This window comes from Pistacia vera, unplaced genomic scaffold (genome assembly GCF_008641045.1).
Source record: "Pistacia vera cultivar Batoury unplaced genomic scaffold, PisVer_v2 Contig723, whole genome shotgun sequence".
In the NCBI taxonomy this organism is placed as follows: domain Eukaryota; kingdom Viridiplantae; phylum Streptophyta; class Magnoliopsida; order Sapindales; family Anacardiaceae; genus Pistacia; species Pistacia vera.
The window spans coordinates 348,436-368,141 of NW_022196583.1; the positions used below are offsets into that span (position 1 = coordinate 348,436).

Here is a 19,706-nt window from a genome sequence, read left to right on the forward strand (position 1 = left end):
GATTCTTAAGAGAGGCCAAGCTACTGAATGGAATAGTGACTATCTATTCAGACAGTCAGAGTGCCATTTACTTGGGAAAGAATATCGTATACCATGAAAAGATAAACACGTAGATGTAAGATACCATTTTGTAAGGGATATGATCTCAAAAAGAGAGGTGAACCTTATGAAGATCCCCACTGAAAATAACCCTGCAGACATGGGAACAAAGGTTGTAACACTTACAAAGTTCAAGCATTGCTTGAACTTATTGCATGTGGTATAACCAATTAGAGGTAAGAAGGAATATGGAAAACACTTGCTGCACTGAAGAAGATTCTGCTAGAGAAATAGCCACAGACTTCAAGGTGGAGATTGTTAAATGGTGAAGTCTACAACACCGTTTATAGCCAAGTAAAACGTTGCCGTTTTGTTCAGTAAACTCAAATTAATCTCAGCCCTTCGATGAATGCAAGATCTGACGGCTCCAATTCACTCAGCAATCAAAGGTATAAAAGAACCTCTTATTTGTCATTTTAAGCAACAGTCTCAATTTTTCTTCTCTCTGTAGAACGCGATTGTAACCTAGTTGTTAGGGTTTGTCACTCAATTGTTCTTCTTGTGTGAATCTACCTAGAGTCTTGTTGAGGGTTATGAGTTCCTTCAAGGGTAGTGAGTTCTCTAGTGATTGTTCAGGTTTGCGGTGAAAAAAGGGAAAGGTGAGTGAATGATTGTGTTGATTGCAGTGAGTGTGGTTTGATTGTAATCTGTAACATTGAGGCTTTAATCATAGTGCAGCGAGTCTCCATATTCTGGAGCTCACTGTGGACGTAACTTGTTTGATATTGAACAAGTGGACCATGGTATATTGTGGTGTTGATTCTTGATTCTTTACTGTTGGTTTGTGTTTGAGTAGTTAGTGTTTAGGTTTGAGAAATTAGGCTTAGTTTACAACAGGTCCTTATCCCAAGTCCCCCGGTATTATATATGATATGTCTTTAACACTTTATATATAATGTTTGCTAATCTTACCTCCAATAATGAATCAATATGTTATATTCTTACCATTATTGGTGATATATATTGTAATTATATATCTTGTAGTTCTAATGATGAGTATTTACACTTGCGTAAAGTATATCTTAACAATTCAAAAAATTCAAAACGGTCCTCCTTTTATCCGGTAGGGGATGGCTAATTTTTTTTTTTTTTTTTTTTTTTTTTTAATGATCAGGGGTAGCATGATCAGGAGTGTTCAGGTCAACTTACGCGCACCTCAACTAATCTCCTAAAACCCTGAAAGTATCAGTCAGAGAAGAACTCTCTTGAATAATACACCCAAGAGTCCCTATTGAATCACTCGGCTACCCAGAAGTAGTTGGTACCGCCAAGTGTCCTTTCAAAGTTAGTTAAAAATGTTAAGGTCAATGTATATGACAGAGGATTAATTCTAAGATTACATAACTTCTCATGTGTTGGACTACTACACTCATTACCAATTTACGATCCTTAAAGCGTTAAGTTAGGTACAATTATAAAATAATTATTCAGAAAATTTGTATGGGTTATTAATTAAACATCTATTTAATAAAATAAAGAGTTTTGTGTGGATTGCACACAATTATAATGGGATATTTCTGTTTTAGATTTCAGTTTTTAAATATGGTTTGGCTAATCAAGAGATTGATATAGACACCAACAAGATAAAGAGATAAACTTTGTCCAAACTCATGATTGGAGAAGGAATCAATCACCGATATTTGTGGTCTTTTACCGTTAAAATTAAGAGTATGCAAATTATATTATGATCCACAGAGGATGTCAAAAAACAAGTATGATCTTATACGGTATTTCATTACCCTGAGGATTAGAAAGTCTCCAATGTGAGTCTCGATACCTTAAAAAAAATACCTGAGCTTGGATTATTATCATTATATAATTAAATTTGGCAATGGGACTTCTATTTAAAGAAAATTAAAAAGTTTTTCAAATTATTAATACAAAAAACAACTGTCGTGAAGTGTCCCTCTGATTGGTCCAATCCAATTGCTATTGTGTGGATAGAGTTAAGAGGGTCTGCCATCAAAAGTGAGAGCAAAACAAGCAAAACATGGCAATAGGAGTAAAACATGTCAACTTCAAAGAGAAATCCATTCAGGATAATGTTTGTAAAAGAAAAGAATCCTATCCCATCATCTATGTAACGTTGATTAATTTGAGGGTCTAGGTCCAATGGTGGCTTAGAAACAACAACAGATCGAATCTAAGGCGTGAACTAGAGATTTTGCTTTGACCCTATGCGCAACTATTTATATAATGTCAAATTAATTGCTTAGGTCCTATCCCAAGTCCCCAGATATTATATGTGATATGTCTCAAACACAATTTTATTATCCAAATTTATATTCTATTTCTGATTTTGACATCGTTGAAACCTCCTACCACCACCATTCTCTTTTTCGATCATCACTCATTAAAACCTCTTAAACCCTACTTCTATTGATCCCACCAATCACTAACAATTAAGTAATTAGAGTTTGTGCAGCCGCTTCTCCCAATTGAAATTTTGATTAATCCTAACCACCAAAATCTAATCTTTCACCACTAAAAGACTCATCGCCCTTCTCTCTTCAAAAACCCTAACAGTCTGGATCGAGTTTACTCTCTTTTCGTTACCTAAATATAAATTTAGGTAGTAAAATAGTATTTTAAAAGTCTGTGAATAGAAAAGTATCATTTAAACCATTATTTGGGTTGAAAAAAAGTTATATATATATATAGTCATCGATACAAAAGATTACATACTGATTCGATGCATTTTGTGGATTTTTTTTTTTTTTTTTTTTTGTAATGTTATGAGCAATGACATAATTAAAATGCTAAATTGGGACAATAGGTTTGGTCCAACATCTACGTTGAGAGTTGAGAGCAACTAGCAAATTCCATGCATTTTATGGATTTAGTAGTCACTATATATATAAATCGCTACTTATCCGACGTATCAAGACACCTCCTCTCTTTTTCAACTCATCTGTCTTCATGTTCTTCTTTATTAACTGTATCTTTCATGCCATTGACATAAATGTAAACCTCTTTATTGTTTTAGATGCATGCGTTATAATGTATTCATATATATAAGACAAGGGATGATAGAATATCTAACTGCAAATTCTTTTAGATGCATGCATTATAATGTATACATATATATAAGACAAGGGATGATAGAATATCTAACTGCAAATTCTTTTAGATGCATGCGTTATAATGTATACATATATATAAGACAAGGGATGATAGAATATCCAACCGCAAAAGAACAAAAAAACAAAACCCTTCAAATTGTCAAAACCGTGGGCTGTTCCATTTTGGAAATTGGTTTACTCTATCGCTACATATTATAGCCAGCCATACACCAAAATGCTATACAGATTATACTGTTTTGGAGAGAGATACTTTTCTGGCTATTAACATCTATAGTATAATGTCATGCAAATAAAGGTGATATATAATTAATGCCTAAACAAAGAATGCTGAAAACCAGAACGAAGACTTGTAAATATTCCTCACAGTGCCCAGCTTAGGATTAAATTGGTGCGAAATCTATGCCCTAGGTTTAGTCATATTGATTTTTACTTCAAAGTGTTTACAAGTTCTACTTTTATTCAATACTTAATTTTTAGTTGTTAGTTTATTTACTTTTTCATTAAAATCATTCTTAAACTTCAGTTTAATCAAATAGTAATAGAATATAATAGTTTGGTACTTGGTAGGTAGTTCCCTTGGGATTCGACACTCGTTTACTCGAGTTTTACTACTTGCGCGATTTCGTACACTTGCGAATAGCCTGTCTCAGTATACTGGAACAGTCCCTAGTGTTGATCTTATAATAGCTGGTGTAAAATCCAGAGAACTTGAGTTAAAGATACAAAAAAGAAATGGTAGTAATCTTTTTGTAAAAGGAAAACAAGAATCTGGTCACTTTAGTAAAGATACTGGAGAGGGGGTTCAACAAAACATAAGGCCAAAGAATAAGAAGAAAGGGAAAGTTTATAATAATAATAACGCTAAATCAAAGACTAGGAAGTGCTTCCATTGTAACAAACCTGGTCACCTCAAAAAGAACTGTTATGATTGAATTAGGAAGCAAAAACAAAACAATACTGAAAGCAACTTAGCATCCTCTAGTAATAGCATTGAAGTTATAGAAGCCCTTACTGTCTCTAGTTCTGAAATGGCCAATGAATGGGTACTAGACTCAGGGTGTTCTTTCCATATGAGTCCCAATAAAACCTGGTTCCAGAATCTAACAAATGGTGAACCTGAAATAGTGTTTATGGGCAATAATCACTCATGTAGGGTCCAAGGTGTGGGCAATATCACCATTAGACTTAAAGGTGGCAAACTCATAATGTTAACAAGATTAAGGTACATACCAGAGCTTAAACATAACCTGATCTCTTTAGGCACATTGGATGAAGCTGGCTGTAGCTACAGGGCTAAAAATGGATGCATCACTGTATACAAAAATGATCAAATGCTGTTTGAAGGTGTTAAAAGGAATGGGTTGTACATATTATGTGGGCAATATCATCAAATGAATGTTAACTTTGCTTTTATATCTACTAACATTTCGACTGTAGAAAAATGGCACCTGAGGATGGGCCATATAGGCCAAACTGGTATGAGCAATCTCAAACAATAGGGGTACTTTGGTAATAACAATGTGTCAGACTTAGATTTTTGTGAGATTTGTGTCATGGGCAAACAACACAGGCTGAGCTTCCCAAAAGGAACTCACCTATCTGTGGGATGTTTGGATTACCTTCATGCTGATATTTGGGGTCCAGAAAGAGTCAAAACACATGGGGGAAATAGTTATTTTCTAGCTATAGTGGATGACTTCAGTAGGAAGGTGTGGGTTTACCTACTTAGATCCAAGGATGAGGCTCTAATTAAGTTTAAAGGTTGGAAGTCTTTAGTAGAAAACCAACTGGGGAAAAAAGTGAAAACACTCAAAACTGACAATGGATTGGAGTTCTGTAACACTAAGTTTGACACTTACTGTAGAGACCAGGGAATTGAGAGACATAGGACAGTGAGGGGAACCCCTCAGCAAAATGGAGTTGCTGAGAGGATGAATAGGACACTTTTAGAGAAAGAGAGGTGCCTCCTTTTCACAGCTGGGCTACCTAAGTCTTTTTGGGGGGAGGCTTTAACCACTGCTACCTATTTAGTTAATAGGACTCCATCTAGTGCAACTGGTTACATTTGTCCTGAAGAAAGATGGTCAGGTAGAAAACCTTCCATAAACCATTTAAGAGTTTTCGGATGTGCAGCCTATGCACATACCAAAGATGGGAAATTAGAACCAAGGTCCCTAAGATGTGTGTTCTTAGGATATCAAGAAGGGACAAAGGGATATAGGTTGTGGGAGAGAGAGGCTATAGGAATTAAGGTCATTATCAGTAGAGATGTGATATTTAATGAATGTGTGTTTCCTTGCAAGGTTACCAACACTAATGCAGGTACCTTAAGCCATCAAGTGGAGAATCCACAGCAAGCTCAAAGTACTCAGGTTGAGGTGGAGTTAACCAACCAACAAGAACCTAAAATCAACATTGATGGACCAGAAGCTGAACCTGTACAAAATACCAATGATACTGATCTTGATGGTGAAAATGAGGATGAAGAAAACAATGATAATGCCCAACAAGAGGACCTGGCTCATTATCAACTTACTAGAGACAGAACTAGGAGGGAAATAAGAGCACCTCCAAGGTTCAGCTATGCTGAACTTATCTACATAACACTACTTGCTGGTGTAGAGATACAAAGGACAGAGCCTGAGTCCTATGAAGAAGCCATAAAATCAAAGGATAGTAAGAAATGGCTTATTGCCACGAATGAGGAAATGGACTCCTTAAGGAAGAACAAGACTTGGACTCTGTTGAATGCAAGTGGTTATACAAGCTGAAGGAGGGCATACACAATACTGATCCACCCAGGTATAAGGCTAGATTAGTGGCCAAAGGCTACACCCAAAGGACAGGTATAGACTTCACTGAGATTTTTTCCCCTGTTGTTAAATTTAAAACTATTAGAGTGATGTTATCCTTAGTAGCACATCATGATTTAGAGTTAGAGCAGTTAGATGTAAAAACTGCATTTTTGCATGGGGAATTAGAAGAACAAATATATATGAGTCAGTCCATGGGATTTAAGGATAAACAGTTTCCTAATCATGTATGCTTACTGAATAAATCATTGATTGGACTCAAACAATCACCTACGCAGTGGTACAAGAGGTTTGACTCATTCATAGTAGGGATATGCTTCACTAGAAGTGATCATGATAACTATTTTTATTTTGCACATGTGGATACAAATCCAGTATATCTTTTACTGTATGTTGATGACATGCTTTTAATCAGTAAGTCTAAAGCTCAGATTGATGTGTTGAAGGGAAAATTACATGCTGAATTTGAAATGAAGGATTTAGGCTATGCAAAGAAAATATTAGGCATGCTAATAGAAAGAAACAGAAAAACTTGCAGTTTAAAACTCTATCAGATGTCTTATCTACAGAAACTGATAGTTAGATTTGGAATGAATGACTCTAAATATGCCTCAATGCCCTTAGCTAGCCATTTCATCCTTAGTAAAGCCCAAAGTCCACAAACAGAATCTGAAAGATTAAAAATGGAATCCATACCTTATGCAAATGTTATTGGCTCTGTCATGTATTCCATGATCAGTACAAGACCTGACTTGTCATACTCTATATCACTGTTAAGTAGGTATATGTCTAATCCTGGATGGGAACATTGGAATGCTCTGAAATGACTCCTTAGATACATTAAGAACATTGTGCATGTAGGTTTAAATTTCTATAAAAGAAACTCCTTACTTGATCTGGTTGGGTATGTAGACTCGGATTTTGTAGGTGATAGAGACTCCCGGAAGTCTACAACAGCATACCATTTTACTTTGGGAGGTAACTGTATCAGTTGGAAGTCCCAATTACAGCCACTGGTAGCTCTGTCCACAACTGAAGCAGAATATGTGGTTGTAACTGACGCATTCAAAGAAGCTATATGGCTTCAAGGGTTCTTGAAAGAAGCCAAGCTGCTGGATGGAACTGTGACTGTCTATTCAGATAGTCAGAGTGCTATTCATTTGGGGAAGAATCCCGTGTACCATGAGAGGACTAAACACGTAGATGTACGGTACCATTTTGTGAGGGTTCTGATCTCAAAAGGAGAGGTGAAACTAATGAAAGTCTCAACTGAAAACAACCCGGCAGACATGGGAACCAAGGTTATAACACTTGCAAAGTTCAAGCACTACTTGAACTTATTGCATGTGGGATAACCAAATCAGAACTAAGAAGGAATATGGAAATGCTTGCTACACAATTGATCTGAATTGCTGGAACGACTGCGACAGACTTCAAGGTGGAGATTGTTAAATAAGTGAAGCCTGCATGTCGTTTAGGCCAGGAAAAAAACGTTGTCGTTCTGCCTATTAGTCCAAATCAATCACAGCCATCAAAGTTAAAGAGAATCTGACGGCTCCAATTCAATCACAAGTCAACAGTATAAAAGGGGAACCTTTTCACGCATTTTGGCAACTGTTCGTGTATTAGGGTTTTCTCTTTTTCTCTGTAAATACGTTTTGTAACTTGGTTAGGGTTTGTGATTCATTCTGGTTCTTCTCTGTGTAAATCGTTCTAGAGTCTTATTTTTTAGGGCGGGGTGTTCCTTAAAGGGTATAGAGTACTCTAGTGTTAAGATTTACGGGATAAAGAGAAGTGAATGAGTGTGTGAATGTTTGGTTGATAGTGAAGGAGATTGGTCTGTAATCTGTAATCTTTGGAGTGATTAATCCTAGTGCAGTGAGCTCCATATTCTGGAGTTCAATGTGGATGTAACTTGTTCTATATTGAACAAGCGAATCACGATAGATCTTGTGTTGATTTTCTTTGTTCTTGCGTTTTTTGTTATGATCTGAGGTTAATCTTGCAGGTTGAGGAATTAGTATTCATTTACAACACAAGGGTAGGCCGAGCCTCAAAGGGGCTTGACCTGCCCCTGGCCCCATTTACAACGAGGACTGTCCTAAGCGGGTGTTAATCCCACGAGATTTGTCTAGATATGCCTAATAGACATCCTTGTCAGCTTGATATACCAAGTTGGCAAGATTTTATGGGTCATCTCATCCACGACCAAGGCCATCCCAAGTGGGTGTCAATCCCACGAGGTTTGCCTAATGTCACGGATCTTACATCGGAAACGTATTAAAGAGGTTTTGGGCTGAGAGAGAGAGAGAGAGTGAGTGAGAGAGAGGGCTCCTTCCACCTAATGAGTTAGTCTTTTGGGTGTGAAATTCCCAGCTCGTGATGGTGGTATCAGAGTAAACCCGATCCGTCTTTTGGTGGGCGTAACAAGATTGGTTGTGGGAGAACGTCACGGATTATTCATCACATCAAAAGCGCATTGAGGAGGTCTTAGGTTTAAAAAGAGAATGTCGCGGATCCCATATCACATCGGAAGAGCATTGGGGAGGTCTTGGGCTTATAAGAGGAGTCTCTCCACCTAATGTGTTAGCCATTTAGGTGTAAAACTCTAAGCCTTTAACACTAGATATACCCAATAGACATTCGTAATGGCTTAAAACTATCTTGTGGTTATTAACTTGTAAGCCAAATCATTATATATATATGAGATTCAATTAAATTTACAAATTAGAACCAAAGAGATCAGAAACTTGCCTGGAGATGACCTCTAGAAAATGCAATATGTAATAAATTGTCGCCTTCGTCGTTGGTCCATTCCAGTATTTCGTCACTGCCCATGCAGCGAAGCCATCCTAGCAGGATTTCAGGGGCTTCCAGTTTGTCATTTTTTTACAGCAAGATGCAGAGCATTTTCTCTTCGAATTGTCACATCTCGAATAGACTCGGGGCAATCTGCAAGAAATTCAAACAGAATTTCCACCATTCCTTTCTCAGCCACATAATGCAAAGGGGTTTTACCTTCCCTTCCTTGGACACGAGCAAATTTCTATCAACATCTAGTAGTCGAAGCACCATCTGGGTTTGTTCATATTGCAAAGCAAGATGCATAGGGGTAAATCCATGTTTGTTTAGCTTTCTAGCGAATGATGGCTTTAACCTCATAATCTCTAAGGCAAACTGAATATGACCTGCAGATGCTGCCATGTGCAGAGGAGTATCAACAAATGGTACCTCATCTATATGCTCCAGAAGATATACATCCTCCGATATTAATGCATATAGGGCATCCAAATCTCCCTGTTCAGTAGCCTTCTTCAACCTCTGATCCTTACTGAGGAATAATTATTAAGTAGCTAAATCAAATCATTTCGGAGATAAGATGTCGAAGCACTCCAAACAACAACAGAAAATGCATAAAATGAAACGTTTTACCTTGCGGTACGTGCAAAGGGATCAATACTAGGAAGAAAATAAGCTTCGGATGCTCCAGCACTGCGTAGCATTTCCTCCAACTCAGCGTTTCCTGGAGGAGTTTGAGCAAGGAAGATATCTAAAGCTGTTAAGCCATCCGAATTTTTGGCATTAACATCTACTTCGCCCTTTAATAAACACCGTACAGCCTGCTTAATGGATAAACGAATAATTGATCCATCCACTATGAATTTTTTTATTTTGATTAATGTCAAAATAATCATTTATAGAAATTTTTTAAAGCATATTTATGCGCTAGCTTACCTGAGGTTGATTTTGGTATATTGCTAGATGTAATACAGTGTTTCCATACTTCTCCTTCCAATTTAGGATTCTTTTATTCCAGAAACGATTATCTTCATGTTTAATCCCCTCAAGCGATTTGACCTGAACTTCAAAAGCTTCAAACTCATTGTTTTTCAACGCTATATGCAGAGCAGTCTCACTTCTTACAGTCACGTCTTCGAAAGATTTTGGGCAAACTGATAAGACACCGGCCAAGAGATGAACGTCTCCTTTCTCGGCTGCAAAATGCAGAGGTGTTAAACCTTCTCTTCCTTTAACACGAACAAGATCAGCATCAACAGCAAGTAGGTGAAAAACTGTTTCGGTTTGCCCATTTTGTAAAGCAAAGTGCAAGGGGCTGAACCCTTCTTGGTTTAGCTTTCTACCAAATGATGGCTTTAACATCATGACCTCAATGGCAAATTCAATATCCCCGTTAGATGCAGCAACATGTAAAGGCGTAGTAACAAAAGGTATCTCATCAATCCTCTGCAAAATAGATGGATCTCTTTGAATTAGTTCATACAAGGTTTTTGTATCTCTCGCTTCCAAAGCAGCCTCCATCTTGGAAACACAATACCATGTAGACTGCTCCCTGAAGAGTGGGGAAGATTAATTGAATCCACATAAGACCGTCTGATCTGTAAGACGGTAAGACAACAGACAAAAGGGAGTGGCAAAGTCAAGGTCAATCGAATTAATTAACATTTTAAGGACGACATAATAATTACACTTTGAAAAAAGTATATTAGTGTTGATTGATTCCGCTTAGGTCGGCTATCATAGTTTCCCACATGTATAAACTCCATGATTTTTTTGACAACATCTCTAAGGTCTAGTAATCCTTGTGGTATCAGAGCCAAACCACTTCTCGATTCCAATTTCTGCGTGTGCGGAGGATTACCTCCCCTCGGATATTGGCTTCTTTAAGTAACTTATTGGTTACTTATTGGTTCCAATTTCTGCGTGTGCGGAGGATTACCTCCCCTCGGATATTGGCTCCTTTAAGTTTTGGTTATGTTTTCTTTCTCTATTTCATATGTTATGTTTTGTTTAATATTTGGGTTTTGCGCTATCTTTACCATTTGAGGTGATATTACACATCCAAGAGGTTGAACTTACGCACATGGAATCCTCTTCAGCTTTATCTACGTTTACTGCTCCCGTAAATACTAGCTTATCTAGATCTTATTCTAAAATAGACAGTTTGTATGAAATATCTTATATCCCAGAAAATCAAAAAATCCAAGACACTATCCCTCCCATTGTAAATCCTTACACAGCCTTTTCCAAGTCTACGTCTTCTTTGTCTAAAACCTTTAAAACTCTTGTCCGTCCTTCCAGAAAGCCAGTCAAAGAGTATGTCCAGACTAGTACATTTGACAAGTGTCAAATTCCAGCCACATCCCAAGAACAATATGTTACTTTAGAAATCCCTCAAGAATCCATTACTCAATGGATCCGTGAAGGATACTCTCATGTGCACTTTGGCGCTATCCGGCTCGCTCTCTCTTATCATGGCAGAAAAGGACTTCCGGTCTCTGTTCGAATTGCTTTATTGGACACCAGATTTGTCCAATATCAACATGCTTGTATCGGGACAGCACAGACGACTTTGAATGCTGGGACAGTCATCATGACGCTGTTTCCTAATTTCAACATGTCTCTCTCTGATGTTCATTGCTCTAAGGCTCTTAAAGTTCAATTACAGATCGTTGGTGCAGATTTAAATCCAGGAAGTATTGCAGCTACTTTGCATTATCAAATGGTTTGGCGAATCCAAGACCATGCTCTTGATCTCGCTATCCCTACGACTACTGATGCACTGCTTCTCACTGTTGACTCTCAGAATACTCCTCATTGCATCAATATTCCCAGGCAAATTTCTAGAGATGATTTGATTAAATTGTTACCCGACTCTTGGGTGACGAGTTACGAGTCTCTTAACAAAAAAGAAACTCCGGTGGTTTCTACAGAATCTACCATGCATGATAACAGTGACGGAACAACAACTATCAGATTTAAGTCTCCAGCAACTCCCAGTGCTCCACCTTTGAGTTTTCGACAAACTCAATTCATGATTACTCCGGTCATACCCACTACCACAGTACGGGAACCTGGACTTTCCATTCATTCTTTTCAACAATCTGGTGCTCCTGTCTACCATCAATATGATCCAGTCACTGGTCACACTCCATTTGATCTTGACTGCCAATGCTCGGAATGCCGTGATGATCCTATTTGGGAAATCGATGAGCATTATCTTCCAAGACGAAACTATTTCAACCAGAAAAATAAGAAAGCTCGATGTAGTCAGACAGATCTTCATTCCCGCTTTGAAGAACATGATCCTGAAGTTGGTCTTCTTGGTCAACCTTCTGGTAAATTTGACTATTATGTCAAATATTCTCCACCAGCCAGAAAAGATTTACCATCCAGTAATCCTTCATGGGACATCCCTCCGAAACCTCAACCTAAATCACCTTTAAAACTATCCAAACCTACAAAATCACCTTACTTCAGACAGCCTTTACCATGTTATCAATAGTCTCTGCGGTGGATTGCAAAAGAACATAAACTAACCCATTCACCCCTTGCTCGTACTCCCCCTGTTCAGTCCGTTATGATGATACAATCCCCTGAGCTCTCAAAGACAGGACAACATTTCAATTATGATACATATTTTCCTTCTCTTTAGGAAACTGCCACTCAACAACTAAGAGTTGTTCCTTCCAAAGCTATACAGCTTGATGGATCCACACCTAAACTATCCCAAGCTGAAGCCGTTCTCAATTGGCAAACTGAAAATGCTTTAGCCCAAAACAAAACCATGACCTGACTTTAACAAAAACTGGATTTAGTAGCTCATCAGGTGGACTCTCAGTCTCAGAACCAAACTATGCTGATTTCTCGGCTACAAAAACAAATTGATCATCTCCAAAATCGGATTGATCAGCTCCATCAGGAATTAATGCACATTGTTAGCAGCTCTCATGGCTATTCAGCTCAGTTTCTCCAGAAGGAAGCAGAAATAAAGTCACTAAAAACCCAAATGGCATCGCTTCAGCAGGAATATCTTAAGCAAAAACTCAGACAACCACAGACTTTCCCTGAAATGTCATTAGTACCAAACCCTTTTGATTCTACAACAGCATGGCCACAACCCTCTTTTTCCCCTTTTCCAAAAATTAGCCAAACATTGGTCTCACCTCATATACCTTCTGGTGCTGTTCAAGCTTTTGGCAGCACTGAACAATTATATGCCAAGCTCCATAAAGAATGTGATGAAAAGATCAAGCTGGAATGAGAACAAAAGAAGAGAGAAAAGTATTATGCTAAACCGCGGACCTCATCCGCTGATATTCCTGACTCTTTCTCTTCTAGTCACTCAGATCCTCCATCTCCTAAGCCTCATCGTCCTTTATCTAAGGATAAGGCTCCAATGCACATAATGATGATGGAAGACCGCCAACCTTCTGCTAATCCTGACTCTTCCGAAAATCCCGTCTCCTCCAATTTTATGAGCTCTTTTTTGCGAGACATGGCAGAAAGGCAACGTCTTGTTCGCTTTGGGTCTTTCTCAGGATTCTCTTCAACCTTACAAACAGAATCAGAAGCCGCTATACCTTCCCTGATGAATCATTTGAAAGTGACTTTGACTCTGACAGTGATACTTCTGATCACAATCCTCATGTTTATCCCCAATGATGACCCATCAACCTGAATCGTCCAGACCACCTGTTGTTTCTGAGTCGATGATGAATGCCTGAAGGTGATGTTCCATTCTAGACTCTCCGCCTATGTATCGACAACTCCTCATACTCCGGCTGAACTGACTCTATACAGCTTCAGCAAAGCTCCACACTTTTACCGTCGATGATCTTCGTCCATACAAATGAGAACTCGAATGTATGTTTCAGGCCTGGTTACAAGCTAAGATGCTGAAACCTAATGCCCAAGTCCTACTATACTTACCAGTTTACAGCTAGATTTGGAGGCATTCTCCGTGATTGTTGGATAAGTCTTCAGAGTATAACAAAATTTATTCATCCAAATGCCAGTATAAACCAAGCCCTGTATCTCCTGTATGATGAATTCTGTGATTACCTCATCTTTATGAGAACCAAGTCAGAGAAGATATTTTAAGATGCGATGCTGTTCTCTAAAAGGAAAGATCTTGACAGCATTATAAAAAGATGGTTAAAGGATCATATACTGTAGGGTATGGAGATCCTAATATGAAGTAAGCCTTTTTGGCATCAATTCCTGAATCCCTAAGTCATGAAGCAACCAAGCTTATGCAGTCCCAGAACAAACAACTTGGCTCCACTTCTCTTGGTGAAATTTACCAGTTTGTTATTCTTGCTCTGGAAAAGCTCTGTCTCAAAACAATTTTTTGATGATTATATGAAGCGTTCTAAACCTGCAAAGGTTTTTCAACGCCCAACTTGCAGATCAAGTGCAAATCAGATCGCTCATGTTCTGTCCTACCAAGAAGAGTTTCATTCGACGCATCAAGTTTTCTCCACCTAATGCTCCGGCTCGACCAAATTTCGACGGTTTCAAGAACTGCAAGTTTCTTCGCAAAAGGAAACGCAAAGGCAAACAGTCTAATCGTTGTTATTTGGCAACCGCCCGGGTCATTTTGCCAAAAATTGTCCAAACACGCTAACATCAGTCAAAATGACAACAACTTTCTCAGCTCACGATATCGATTTTTCTGATGATGATGTTGAAAGTTGTTTTTCAATGGATGACGAACCCACTTCAGACACCATTTTCCAGTTTGCAGCCACTGATACTAAGTACTCTGATTCAGATGATTGTCACTATTTCTACCATATCAACAAGCACCAATCCCTTCCATCATTAGCCTTCTCATGTCACATACCTACAACAAAGTTCAGATCTTCCCTACTAAATACTCAAATCCTGTTTCAGTCATTGCATTCTTTGATACTGGTGCTACTCGTACTATTTACACACCCTAAATCCTTCTAGCCTCTCAGTGGAAACCTTATCAGGAAATATTCTACACTACTAATAGTGAAACTTTCACTACTCATCTGATCAGCAAACCCATTAAAATCCAATTTTCCCAGGCTGTTTCACTTTTCATAAAGTTCTTGGTTCCGATCTACCTGGCAAAGACTGGTTCTAGTTTTTTGATGTTTATTCTAAACTCAGTAAACTTATAATCCTCCCTGATGTGGTTCGTTACAAGATTTTTTTCCAATTTGGACCACACAGCCTAATTTATTCCAGATTGAAGGCAATCCTATTGAGCGATCAAGACCCAACTTATTTCTCTTCTTGCGCAGATTCTCATGCTGATTTTCTCACTAAATTGCTCATCCATTATGGAAGAATTCAGAATTCTTTATCCGTCTTCCATTCATCAAGAGCGAAGATATCAATCCCCCTAAAGCTAGTCATTCCGGCATGTCACGGAACATCTCAGTCTCACCCAACAAATGTACTCAGCTTTTATCTCAAAGTTGATTGAACCCACAGACTCTCAATGGGCATGTGAAGCTTTTTATGTCAATAAACGGCAAACACCAGAGGAAAACTCAGACTTGTGATCAATTATCAGCCCTTGAATTTCTTTCTCCCGTGATGATAAATTTCCTCTGCCTTCCAGACAAGTTCTTTTTGCAAATCTCCATAATGCAAAGATGTTTTCCAAAATTTTACCTCAAAGCTGGCTTTGGCAACTTGGAATTCATCCTGATGATCGTCATAAGACTGCTTTCTGTATTCCCAATCACACTACCAGTGGACAGTCATCCTTTTGGACTAAAGTCCCTCCTTCCTTGTTTCAGAAAGCCATGACGAAGATTTTTGCTCCCCTTCTGCATACATGTCTCATTTATATCGATGATATCCTTCTCTTTTCAAAAACAGGAATCTCATATAGGTCTTCTTCATGACTTTGTTGATATCGTCCATACTTATGGTATCATGCTTCTGAGAAGAAATGCAATTGGGGCAAACAAAGATTGATTTTCTCGGTATGGTGATTGCTGATGGCAAGTATAATCTTCAGCCTCATATTGTAATGAATTGCAAAAATTCCCAGATGTTCTCACAACCAAGAAAGAAATACAACAATTCTTGGGAATTGCCAATTACATGCGCTGTTTCTCCCCACATTTCTCGTTTCACTACTCCACTTTCCCGATGCTTAAAAGAATCCTCCAGAATGGTCTGAAAAGCAACAAATGCAGTCAAGAGTCTCAAGCACTCATCCTTCCATACACAGCCATTGAAGATTCCTTCTTCGGAAACGTATTCTTCAGATGAATGCTAGTGACACTCATTGGGTGTAGTACTTTTGGAACAAGATGACACAAGGTACAACATCTGTGCGGATACCAGAGTGGACAATTCAAACCACACCAGCAACATTATCATTCCTACTTTCAAGGAAGTATTAGTAGTCAAAAATGCCATTGAAAGGTTTGAATTCCACCTTGTTGGACATCATTTCTTTGTTGAAACTGATATGAAGTCTTTTGTCAAATGTTTCGTTTCCATAAGAAAAGGTTCTACTCATCAGTTACTCATTAGGCCGAATGGTTAGTAAATTTCCTTCACCGTCCAGCAATCAAAGGTCCACCCACCATTGCAGATTATTTATCCAGACCTAAACTAACAAGTTGGTTTCATGAACCCTAGATCTAAACCTCTTCTATGTTTTATGTTCCAACCATTAACCCAGTCTAGTTCCTTTTCATCATCCTCTTCACCAACCATATTCCAGATTACCTCCTGAATTCGATAACCTTGTTCAAACACGTACCATTGATGAAAGCTACCACCCTCATATTTTCTTACCAACTTCAATGCATTGAAAATGTGTCAATCCATGTATGATATGTTAGGTTCCATCTAGATTACCCTTTTTTAAAAATCTTTTGTTTACCTCCAATCTTGATATCATATTTCCAGAAGAATATTATGGTTCTTTTGGTATATGTTACATCATACCACATTGCTATTCAATTCCTGATCTATCATATGTTGAAAATAATTTCCCAATACTAGTCAACCTCAACCCCTGAATTACGCTCTTTGATGACTTTTTTTCCGATTGGTTCAAAACCCTCGACAAATGGAAGCCTGTTTTTTTTGCTCACCAACTTGCCCGATACAAAGGTCCTATGTCTACCAAAATGGCATGGTCTATAATGTTTTTTCACAAACATCACTCTATCCGATCTGATGGCCTATATTTTTCTCACCATCAAGTCACCTTTCATCGGTCTTATCCATATGATCTTGTCCATAATATGTTTGATCATCCTGTTGAGACTAGATCAATTCAAAAAATCCTTTTTGAAAAAAATCAGATCATTCTAGATGCCATATGGCCATCTTTTCACGATAATGCTCCGTGGGAACTCTTTCCTCCAGACTACACTGAGAAATTGCTCCACGCCAAACAAACATGCATACGTTCCATCAATGATCAATCCGATGACAATTCATCTTATCCAGAATGGTGGTACCCGGACTCACAGCTAGATACTGTGCAGGAAGAAGAGCTTCAGCAGTCTCGTGATTACTATCTCCATAAATCCAGGCGACAACAATACGTGCATGCACCAAGTACATCTGCCACGCCAACATCTCAGATTCCAGACATTTCTTCGGATACTTATCCAGATACATCTCCCAGACAAATCCCTGCTGACTGGATTCAATCAATGGGTTGTCTCGACTTTCAGGATGAAGAATCGTGGCACGTTACCAACTTGTCAGACGATTAAAGATCTGCGTGTCTTAAAATAAATGGTGGTGTCCTTTATGTAAAATAGGAATGGACTAAATGGCAATTTGCCTTTTCATTGTAATATCTCCCGTAGCCATTGTAAAAAAGTCAAGTATTGTAAGCTTTTGTTTTGTCAACAATTGTAGGCTACTTAATTAATTAAAAAAAAAAAAGTTAGCCTTGGAATTAATGCCTCATTTATGAGTGCTTGTCTCCCTTGTATCTATAAATAAAGGCTTTTCCCTTCTCGGGAGGAGGAGGAACTTGGTTGTAAACTTTGAAAACACTTTTTCTCTCCATCTTCATTTCCATATTTTCTCTACACTTCCATACTTTCTCTACACATCTTTACTATACTTCTTCCATGTTTCTTTCATATTTCTAAGTTTTCTTCAACCTCAAGGGTGATGTAATACTCTGAAAATGTTATAGCTAGCAAAAGATCCCATATATGTTTTAATTTATGTTCTTTAACATGTTTAATATTTATGTTTTCCTTTATGTTCTTGTTCTTCATTTTTGTACATGTTCTTCATTTATATTTATGCTCTCCATTTATGTTGTTGTTTAATTTTTACTAGCCCTTTTAGATGATGTTAGAAGCTGCATGGGTGTACGTGTGTGTGGGATAAAAGGAGGGCCTTGACCATTTTTAGACCGATCGTTGTGTTGATTGGTTCCGCTTAGGTCGGCTATCATAGTTTCCGACATGCATAAACTCCATGATTTTCTGACAGCATCTCTAAGGTCTAGTAATCCTTGTGCAACTCATATACTAAAATATAAAAAATTATTGTCGCAAACCGCAACCAATGGACAAACCTCGCTTGTAATGCTCAGGAAAATTGGTGGACATAAAATCACAACTTATTATAATATAAATATGTGTCGGTGTTGTAGTGTCACTTCCTTGTAGTTAAATAAGAAATACATGTACATATTTAAGATTAAGTGTTTTGGGAGAATAATTTAATGAGTTTTCATGAAAGGGGATAGAATATATCTTACCATAGCAAGACTCTTATCTAAATGTATACCTAGTTTGTAAATACGGGTATGAGAATTTTATAGATATGATACGACAAATGGTAAAAATACGTTTATAAAAATTTGGCCATAAAAGTCGGATATAGGAAAAATATGGTACGGGTATATACAGGTTTAATACGATATATTGTTGATAATACGTTTTGAAAAATACGTCAATATCAATCCTAATTTTAGCATTTTTTATGGACCACCTTATTAAAATCAAGATAACACTTCAAATGCAAATTATGCAATTAACCAATAGTTATTAAAATCATTAGTTATTTGGTAGTGGATATACTGTACACATAGCCTAACCATTTCTAAAAAGCTAATGCTTAAGTTTTATAAATTAAAACTTGCATAAACAAAAACGGTTATAACCATTTCATTTTGACCCATACAATATAAAACAACAAACGTAAATGGAATATTATGCTAAAACGGATACCAAATAGCAAACAGGTACGGGTACGAGTCAAACAGGTACGAGTCTAATACGAGTCGAAATAAATGGGTCTAAAATATTAGACCCGTACCCTACCCTATAAGGGTACGGGTGGACCAGCGGGTGGACCCGTTTTTCCTCTCTCCAGGTTTAGTTTCTGCAATTTCACCTTTTTGAGGAAACTGAACTCCTTGAACTAGTTTTCAGATACCCACACAATTCATTGGCTTATCTCACTTATTCTCTCTCGTCCTCTGAGATTGTATAATCAAAATTAGATGACCCAGAAGACACAAAATCTGAATCTGAAGGTACAACATACTTTTGCTTTGCCGACTTGATTTTGTCTTGCTCTTTTCTCTCACAACTAGAGTATCATCAAGAAAATCACAATCTTCATCTTCATCATCATCACATATTTCTTTCCTCCTCAACACACGAGTTCTTTTTCCTTTCTTTCCTAAAGGCTTTGCTGAGTCTGTACGTTTTCTCTTTTTTCGACCTCTAACAGAAGCCAACTTAATTGCCATTTACAGTGACAGCCTGAAAATCAATTTAGAATAATGGAAGAATTGCATCTACAGGCAGTGATGGAGTTGTACTATGTGACTGAACATAATTAACACATTGAAACTTAAACCCATGTGTTGACTTGTACCCATCTTTAGAAAATTAATTTCCTAATACATAACCCTTTTTTC

At 37.7% G+C, this 19,706-nt stretch overlaps 1 protein-coding gene and 1 pseudogene across 1 annotated transcript; both read right to left on the bottom strand.

Moving 5' to 3' along the window:
• Window positions 1-8,737: 8,737 nt before the first annotated feature.
• On the bottom strand, window positions 8,738-9,607 carry LOC116114813 (annotated as a pseudogene).
• A 114-nt stretch (window positions 9,608-9,721) lies between these two features.
• On the bottom strand, window positions 9,722-10,315 carry LOC116114815 (ankyrin repeat-containing protein BDA1-like). Its single transcript, XM_031400962.1, has one exon. The coding sequence runs from the start codon at window positions 10,313-10,315 to the stop codon at window positions 9,722-9,724; it is 594 nt and encodes a 197-aa protein (XP_031256822.1).
• Window positions 10,316-19,706: the final 9,391 nt, after the last annotated feature.